The sequence below is a fragment of the Procambarus clarkii genome, chromosome 57 (assembly GCF_040958095.1).
Source record: "Procambarus clarkii isolate CNS0578487 chromosome 57, FALCON_Pclarkii_2.0, whole genome shotgun sequence".
In the NCBI taxonomy this organism is placed as follows: Eukaryota; Metazoa; Arthropoda; class Malacostraca; order Decapoda; family Cambaridae; genus Procambarus; species Procambarus clarkii.
In genome coordinates, this window is record NC_091206.1 from 20,923,560 (window position 1) to 20,933,836 (window position 10,277).

Genomic DNA, 10,277 nt, shown 5'->3' on the forward strand with positions numbered 1-10,277 from the left:
GTTCCATCAGGTTTGCGTACTAGTTTCCTTCATTTCACTTGTGTATCTGCATATCTGGCAAGCCCTTTCACACACACTCCATCCCACTCATTGTTCATGTTAAAAGCATTGGACATGCTTTATGATGCATACAAGTTGGTTTATATACCATGTATTTGTCAATTTCACTGATGCAGTCAAGCCTCGTGTTCCTGTAAAACTGTCTACAAATGATGCAGTGTTGTCAGTGAACCAGGCTTCACCAGAACTGGTGCGTGGGGTACATGCGGTACAAGTTCCAATAGCGGGGCCTGCACTGGTGGTGGTATAAACATCACCCCCCACCACTCCTCTCGCTTACAATTTCATCCTCACCTGCTGTTTGTCACCTTACTATCTACACTACAGTCACTTTCGACACTTTCAAGATCGGGAAATTCGTCAACTAAAGCCTGGAATTTTGTTGGTAAGGGTTTCAATTTTCTATATTTTTGGCGAACACTACTTAGCTTTTCCCTCAGATGTGTTTCTTTCCCTGCTTTCGTCATGGACTGGCTCTGTTCTTGATCCCTATCCATCTTTGAGTAAATGTAGTGTATTTATAAAGGCACTAACAAATATAGCTGAGGAAAAATAACCAGAACGAGCACACGTTTTTGCGCATGGGGAGGCCACAGCGGTCACGAGCGTAAATACAATAGGCCTACCGCGTGGGTGGCGGAGCCATGATGCCACATGGGCCATCACAGAAAATGGGAAGATGTTGGCACACTTTAAAAAAGTCCCATAATGATTGGAAAAAATGTTTTTTTTTTTAATGAATATTTTAATTTGGGACGCAGCGTGCGTCCTTGCCCAGACTGAGTATATTCATATACGGACTCATTGTGAGTTATCGGCCAGGCAAAGTGTTAATGTTTTTCAATGCCTGTGAAATATTTAAGTTTTCTAGTTTGCCATCAGATAAAAATTATACTCTGCCTGCCTGCCTGTCCCCAGGCACAAAGAATTAAATTCAACATTTAAAATATTGCTTTAGTGTAAATATTTATTCAATAATTTATCACTGAAACCTTTGTATTGTTAGGAAAAGTAGCTACATTTTAATCTGAAGATTAAGATCACCAGTCTCCGTGGTGTAGTGGTAAGACACTCGCCAGGCGTTCCGCGAGCACTTTGTCATGTATCCTGTAGCTTTGTCAGATTCGTATCCTGGCCGGGGAGGATTTACTGGGCGCAAATCCTTAACTGTAGTCTCTGTTCAACTCGACAGTAAAATGAGTACTTGGTTGTAAAAAAGATTCTTCGTGGGGGTCGTATTCCAGGGACCTGCCCGAAACGCTACGCGTACTAGTGGCTGTACAAGAATGTAACAACTCTTGTATATATCTAAAAAAAAAAAAAAAAAAAAAAAAAAAAAAAAGTACCCAGACTTGTAATATTAGATTGAAAGCTCTACCAGTGAACCTACTGACCTCTTGGTTTAGCTTTTGCATTCTGATACTACAGGTTGCAGCATTCACTTTTTACTCTGTACATTATAATAGAGGAGAGAAAGTCCTACCCAGTGTCTGCTTATGATGCTCTGTGGTGCCTGAACAATGAAGGCAACATGCACAACACCTGCCATAAATACCAACATTACTACCATTTCTAGATATGTGTTGGAGCAATTATTTGTGGACAGTTTGATGTCAAAGTATAAATATATATGTTGTACACAAAACAGCCAGCCACACAAATGTAACATTATCATTCATTTGTATAAACAGTTGCACTAACTTAAAATCATAAATATTTGCATTCAGCATACTGCCAGCCACTGAATGTGACTGGAATGCCAGTTAACTTGGAAGCTGTGGTATTGCTTTGAATTAGTATTACTATTCCTCTCAGCTCCTTGAATCATTGTAAGTCAAGACACCATACAAGTACAGTACTTAATACTGACTAGATTATATTTGCAGGTGGCAACCAGCGTGAACTAGCTAGAGCCAAAAATGCAAAGAAACAAAATGAAGGGAAGAAGGGGCAAGCTTCAGGTGCAAAGGTAAGACATGTTTAGTTTTCATTTTTAGTTATTAATGCTACATGCAAATTGTAGCAACACACACTTCATCCACACTTTGCACCCCCCCTGTCCTTTCCTTTCCTCTCCTCTCCATTTTACTGGATCATAACATAGGATCTTAGAGTAATAATCCCAAAATGTTGAACCCTTCCTACCTCCACTTCCATATTCTTTTCCCACAATACGACCAATTCTTTGCATACATTCCTATTATTAAAAGTATGTAGCAATAGTGTAATTTGGTACTGTAAGTTTGACAGGTTTTGAAAGTAATAAAATTTTTGTACCAGTTGATTGTCCATGTGATCACCACCTAGAAGAAAGTGAGTTACTAGAAGAAACATGGCATGGAAAATATTGTAAAGGTTCTATTGTTACGTAAAGTATGGTGACTTAAGATTATCTAGTCTAAGTATACTAGAAAGTAGATACTGGTCTACTTTCAAGTGTCTGTTCTAGACCACACTTGAAAGTAGACTAGTTATTATTCGCTACTCTGCTGCTTATATGCTCAGGTAACACCTCACCTTTCTCCAAAGGTTGGCAGGAATATTAACTGGAAGTAGGGAAAGGTTTGAGTTCCATAATTAGTACTAAGAAGAGCTTTGCTTCTCTTGTTAGGCTAATGCGTTTGGAGCGAGTATATTATTGGGATAATCTATTTGCTACAATATAAATACATGTACTGCAAATGGTTTGACTTCTGCTGATTTCCCAATCACCACATCATATGTGGCCGTTTATCATCCCATTTAATATGAAAGTTGAAGATCCGGACAGCCTCTTATCAAACGATATCCAAACCCCTGGCAATATGAATGATATTAGCATGAACATGGAAGACTTTGAAAGATTGACAACGTGCCCTAGATCCTGGCTTGTGGAATTTAATGTACAGTGGCCCCTCCGTTTATGAATTTAATCCGTTCCCAGAGACGGTTCGTAAGCTGAAAATTCGCAACCCGAAACAAATTTTCCCATAAGAAATAATGTAAATTGAATTAAACCATCCCACACTCCCAATAATATTAACTTTAAAATAATTTCATACCTAATTCACACAAATATTTAGTACTATAGTATATGCAAGTTATAGCTTTCCTTTATTGATGACTCTTGTTAGTGTATTGTAGACGGTGAGGAGGGGGGGGGAGAGCAGAGTTATTAGTGTTTAGAAGGGGTCCCCCCTTCCATTATAACATCAGGCATTGTTGACTTCTCTGGGATACTCTCCTATGTTTTGCCTGCATACCACCAGGACCTGGTTGTGGCTCCCTGCTTGTTTTTTCTCACTAAACTGTTCCAAAGACTTGTTTTTCCCTATATTGTAACACTTGTTTGTAGTGAGGCATCAGTGTCATTAAAACGATTAAGGCCTACTACAGCTTGCTCTGGGTGAGTCGTTTCAACAAATGTTTGCATTTCTTCCCAGTCCACGCCACTTCTTAATTGTTGAGGGAGTGACATTCTGTACTGCCTCTTTGCCTGAAGAAATTTCCTCAGCTGCATCTTGTTGCAGCTCATTGTGAATGGCTAGGAGTTCTTCAGTGGTCAGTTTTTTGCTGTACTGTATTCTTCCTCCACATCAGCACCATCCAACCCGTTCTCGCACTTTCTTAGTCAATATTGACTTGTTTAATAAGAAAACCTAAGAAAATAGCTGTGAGTAGAGGTAGTAGAGGATGTCCCTTCTTGATTAAGAAAATGTGTGAAGTATGGGAAGAACTGCAAAGTTCTGTTGAAAAACTCACCCGGATAAAGCTGTAGCAGGCCGTTGCATTGACCTTTTAAATGACAATGTAATGTCTTATTACAGACAAGTGTTAAAATGTATGGAAAAACAAGTGTCTTTCGACAGATTCTTAGTAAGACAAACAAGTCCTAGTGGTATGCAGGCAAAATGTGCCAGTGTGTGCTCACCAGTGAAGTCCTCACTGCCTGATGTGATAATGGAAGGCAACTCCCCTTCCAAACAGTAACTCCTCTCCTCCTCCCCCCCCCCCCTCCTCACCATCTTCCATACGCCTACAGCATTCAACAGCAAGGTAAGTAATAGCTTGAACATAGTTTTGTAGGTTTATTTAGATGAATTAGGTATAAAAATTTAGTTTGTGGGGTTTTTGGGGTAGTCAGGAACGGATTAATTCATTTCCCATTATTTCTTATGGGGAAATTAGCTTCGGAATATGAGTTTTCGGAATACGAGCCGTCTCTAGGAACGAATTAAACTCTTAAACTGAGGTACCCCTCAGGCATACCTCAGTTTAAGAGTTTAATTGGTTCCTGGAGACGCCTCGTATTCTGAAACTAATTTCCCCATAAGAAATAAAGGGAAATGAATTAATCCGTTCCTGACTACCCCAAAAACCCCACATCAAACTAAATTTTTATACCTAATTCATCTAAATAAACCTACAAAACTATGTTCAAGCTATTACTTACCTTGCTGTTGAATGCTGTAGGCGTATGGAAGATGGTGAGGAGGGGGGAGGAGGAGAGGAGTTTCTGTTTGGAAGGGGAGTCCCCTTCCATTATCACATCAGGCAGTGAGGACCTTTCTGGTGTGCTCTCCCTGGGACATTTTATCTGAGTGCCACTAGGTCCTGGTTGAGGCTCACTGCTCGATTTCCTCACCACAAATCTGTCCATGGAAGCTTGCTTTTTCCTTCTTCGCAAGCTCTCTCTGTAGTAAGGCATCACATTGTCATTGAAAAGATTAAGGCAACGGCCTACTACAGCTTTCTCTGGGTGAGTCTTTTCAACAATTGTTTGAATCTCTTCCCACATCTGACACACCTTCTTAACACTTTCGCGCTCTCCGCAAAGGTCACTCAGCCAACCGAATGTGCGCGCTGCGTTTTTATCGCTTAAGCGTAAAAACAAAAATGTGTATACTCTTTTTACTCTTCTGACCTTAGTTCTCATGCTACGTATTTCATTTTGGTACCAACGTGTTCGCAATAAAATTCTCTAGAAGAACATTAGTAAAATAAGTCACGAAACATATAGGGATACCAGCACCAAATAAATAACTATGTAGATGACTCGCCGTGAGCGCCCATCAGCAACAAAATGTTTTTACTCTTGGGATTGTAATCACCTCCACACTTGTTCTACAGCGTTAATTTTGGTATCAATGGACTCGCAATGAAATTCCCAACACGGTGATACGAATATAAGCGTAGAATAATGATGCAGCCCGCCCGCAAGAGTGTGGGAAGTGGTGAAATTGTTACCCGGTATCGGTGACGGGACGACGCACGGCGCTTTGAAAGTTTATACTTATTTCACTCTCATGACATTAATTTTCTATGTACGTCATTCATTTTTATGTCAATGTGTTCGCAATAGAATGTTCTATGTGCCCATAGGTAAAACATAACAAAGCGTAAGTTAGAATAGCGACAAATATAAAACAACGCTGGAACATATCAGTGAGCGTCAAACACACACGAAATATTTTTACTTTTGTTATGTTTGTCAAGATTATACTTGTTGCACACAGTTATTTTTGGTTGTATATTGATCGGAATAAAATTCCCTAAACAGACATATGCATATAATACATGATATGGGGGAAGAATTACCAGTATAAACGGCTAAAGTCACCCACCTGCAACCCGTTTGGGACAAAATACCATTTGATCGAAGTTATCCACACCTTTCATGAACTTATTGTACCATGCAGCCTAGTGGTGAGAAAGAGAGCCTCATAGCGCGCAGTTTGAAACCCAAAGTAAATCGGATAAAAATTGAATTTTATACAAATATTTTAAAAGTAGACATAACTTTGTCCACTATGCGTTTACGTTAGACGAAACCGAACGCGCCGGCGCGTCCAGATAGCGCGAAAGTGTTAATTACTGCAGAAGGGACATTCGCTACTGCCTCATCCTCCTCCACTGTAGAATCATCTGCTGCGTTGACTTGCTGTTCCTGTTGAAGGGATTGGAGTTCTTCGGTGGTCAGTTCTTTGTTGTGTTCTTCCACCAACTCCTCCACATCACCATCCAATTCCAAGCCCATTTGCTGGCCTAGACTAACAATTTCCTCAACAATAGGCACATCATTTAGAGGCTCAAACCCCTCAGTCTAGTTCTCTCACACATTCAGGCCACAATTTTCTCCAGCCAGATCAGGGTTCTTTGAGTCACTTCTTGCCAGGCTTTGTCAACGAGTTTTAAAGCACTACAAATGTTAAAATGCTGTTTCCAGAACTCTTTGAGGGTGAGGTTTGTGGCTTTAGTCACTTCAAAACATTTCCCGGAAAAGTGTCCTTTCATAAAGTTTCTTAAAATTCGCTATGATTTTCTGGTCCATAGGCTGAATTAGAGGAGTGGTGTTAGGAGGAAGGAATTTAACTGAGGAATTTATTGTATCTGGGCAACAAATCATCTTCCAAGCCTGGAGGATGAGCAGGAGCATTGTCGAGGAGAAGCACGGCTTTGAGTGGCAAATGTTTCTCCTGCAGATATTTTTCTATGGCAGGGCACAGCACTTCATTCACCCACTCCGAAAAAATAAGCCTAGTCACCCATGCTTTTTTATTAGCCTTCCACATCACACACAAATGGGTTTTTTGCACTTTATATTGTTTGAAAACCCTTGGATTTTCAGAATGATACACTAGCAAGGGTTTAATTTTCAAATCGCCACTCGCATTTGAACACAGCACAAGCATAAACCTATCTTTCATAGGCTTGTGTCCGGGCAAGGATTTTTCCTCCTTGGTAATGTATGTCCTCTTAGGCATTCTTTTCCAAAACAGTCCTGTTTCGTCACAATTAAACACTTGTTGCGGTAGGTATCCCTCAGCTTCTGCAAACTCTTTAAATTCCTCGATAAATCGTCCAGCGGCTGGTTTGTCTGAGCTGGTTGCCTCCCCATGCCTTGTAACACTATGGATACCACTTCTCCTAAATTTTTCAAACCAGCCCCTGCTTGCCTTAAACTCTTTCGTATCTTTCGTATCGTAGAGATGGTTGGGTTGACTGCATCTATCTGGACATAAAAAAAGGCTTTCAACAGAGTTCCACATAAGAGGTTGTTCTGGAAACTGGAACATATTGGAGGGGTGATAGGTAAGTTTCTAATGTGGATGAAAAATTTTCTAATGGAAAAATGAAGGCAGTAATCAGAGGCCATGTATCGGACTGGAAAAATGTCACAAGTGGAGTACCACAGGGTTCAGTTCTAGCACTGGTAATGTTCATTGTCTACATAAACTATCTACTAGATGGAATACATATATGAACATGCTTGCTGATAAGATAAATGGGAAGATAAGTAACTTAGATAATTGTCATGCCCTTCCAGAAGACCTGGACAAAAAAAGTTTATGGAACACCACATGGCAAATGGAATTTATTGTAAATAAATTCCATGTTATGGAATGTGGAATAGGAGAACATAGGTCCCACACAACCTATAAATTGTGAGAAATCTTAAAAGAATTCTGAGAGAGATCTATGGGGGATCTAGAGACCTATCTGGGTCTAGATAGAAAACTATCACTCAAGGATCACATAAAGGATATTGTGTGAGGGGGTTCTATACTACACTTTGTCTAAATTGACCAGACCACACACTAGGTGAAGGGACAACTGCCATGTTATGTCGTCCCTTCTCCTTCTAGTGTGTGGTCTGGTCAACATACTTTAGTCACGTTATTGTGACTCATCGCCTGCACTTTGTCTAACTTCAGAATTGCTTTTAAATACATGGATGGCAAAATACTCGGGAAATCGTTCACGACTGTTGTTAGGCCAAAGCTGGAATATGCAGCGGTTGTATGGTGCCCATGTCTTAAGAAGCACATCAACAAACTGAAAAAGGTGCAAAGACGCCACTAAGTTCCTCACAGAACTGAAGGACAAGAGCTATGAGGAGAGGTTAGAGGCATTAAATATGCCAAAATTAGAAGATAAAGTGCAATTACAGCAATTAGACAAAATAGTAACAGGTATCGATAAAATTTATAGGGATGAATTCCTGAGACCCTGGAAATTCAAGAAAAAGAGGTCATAGATTTAATCTAACTAAACAAAGATGCCAAAAAAATTATAAGAAAACACTTTCGCAAACAGTTGCGAAACGACGGTTGCAACAAGTTAGGTGAGGTGGTGGTGTGGTGGTCAAAACCGTTGGTAATTTCAAAGCGTTATGACAGTGCTGGGAAGACAGGGACACCACGAGCATAACTCTCATCCTGTAACTACACTTAGGTAATTACACAAATGATATATTGTGTGTTAGAGTAAATAAAATTTTTACTGGTGTATATTAGAAAAATCATGTAATGCTTTGTTCTTAAGAGTTTCAGATATTAGACAGGATATTGTATTTTTTTTTTTTCCAGGATGGAAACAAGGGTCTAACTCTTGAAGCTCGAAAGCAGCGAGATGCTGAAATGATGCGGTTAAAGCAACAAAAAGCTGCAGGTAAAAAAGATGATGAAGGTGGTAAGAAGTAACTGCAAAGATATGGAACATGTCTCCAAAGATACTTCTGATGGTGTGAAGATATTCACCAATTTTTATGAGAATTATATAGCCATTTTGGAATAGTGTGCTACTTTACTCAGCATTGGATAGGTTTCTTTTTACTTGTAATATAAGGACATCATTGTAGAAGAATGACGGAATTATCTGCTAATATGGATGTAGTGGCAAGTGGGAAAATTAAAATAAGTGAAAGATACAAATTGGTACTCTTTAGATGGATTTGGGTAACTGTGCACTACATTGTGGATTTTTTGTATTACGTATGCTCTTTTACTACTAGTGATTGGATTATCCAGTATCTAACATCATGGTATTAAATTGGCATGAAAATTTAATGTATCTTCCATATTTGACTTTCTTGTATTTGTTCTACTTGTTTTTCCAGGACATTAATTTTAAGGAAATATATTTAATTTAGAAAAATAAACTTTTAATATACTGTAATTGTTTTATCTTGTGAATGATTAATCCTCAGAGAAAATTCTTGTTAAACTTGTGTATTATGAAGCAACAATTTTTAAAAATCAATATAATTTTATCTTACAAGAAAATAAAGTATTACAGCTAGTAATTCCTTCCCAGCCAACTTAAATGTGCATGTTTTTGGCCTAGTTTTTCAGTAATAAGCTTACCTTGGCCAGCACTACTTTTTAAGAGTACTGTACTATATATGTATACGTAGTATTGTGTGATTGTCACTTGCATATGTATACAAATTTAATATTTCTAAATATAGCCTCATGGGGGTACAGACTGTACATGTCAAGTTGTATTTCAGCATTGTCCCAATATTGATTTGTTTGGAGAGCATATTTGTTTCTTAATTGTTTAATTATATACATAAAATACTTGCAAACACATTACCAATCTCCCTTTTGCATGTAAAGTACAGTACGATTGGATTTCCAAAAGTCATTTCATTATAGTATTGAAACATTCACTGTCTTGTTGTTGTTGTCTACTTTCTTAAATCAGTGCTCAACTAAACTCATCATCGAGTTTTGATGTAAAAATACAGTACTGTTCTATATATGAATATATCTGTATAATGCAATCATAATTTGGCAGTTTGATAAATCATCTGCTATGTGCTCCACTAGCAAAGCTGCAGTTCCAAATGTACATTTGCAGATTCTCCCTTTCTTATTTAATTACTTTTTTAAGTAAAATGATACACATGCAAGTGAATTTTATTGATATCCTAATGTAATGTCCTTCCCACCTTCCTCAGACTCTCAACCGTTTCCGGGCTTTGGACCCTGATACGCCCACTGCCCCCTCCTCTGTTCCTTTGAGTTCTGTCCCGAAGGGTCACTCCTCCTGGTCCTCTGTCTGGGGTTCCCCTTCTTTCTATCCGGTCTGTCATATCTCCTGTATCTTCTTCCTCGTCTCCCTCCGATCCTCCTTCCCATCCTTCTCCTCCATCTATTGACTCTCCCCGCTGCCTGTCGGTGCAGGGGGATGTCCATCGCTCTCGCTCTCCTAACGGCCGTGCTGCTGTCCTTGACTGCTCCTCTCCGTTGTCTCCTCTTCCTCCTCCGGACCCTGCCCGCCCACCTCTGGTCTGTTCTCCCGCTTCCTTCCCTCCGTCTTTGCTCAGTTTACCCATGCCCCCTAACCCTGACTTTGCTGACCCTGATATTCTTTGATGTGCTATGTTGCTCTTTCGCCTTTGTTTCTTCCTTGTTCTCTGTTGTTGTCCTTTCTCTTCTCGTTGATGTCTA

The 10,277-nt window shown here is 39.5% G+C and overlaps 1 protein-coding gene across 1 annotated transcript; it reads left to right on the forward strand.

Annotated features, from left to right (window-relative positions):
- Positions 1 to 213: 213 nt before the first annotated feature.
- LOC123748467 (uncharacterized) lies at positions 214 to 9,736 on the forward strand (the record flags this gene model as incomplete). The annotated part of the gene is made up of 3 exons (XM_045730652.2): positions 214 to 445; positions 1,947 to 2,029; positions 8,409 to 9,736. Coding segments are annotated over 3 exons (429 nt in total), but the record flags the coding sequence as incomplete, so codon positions are not given.
- Between the last annotated feature and the right edge of the window lie 541 nt (positions 9,737 to 10,277).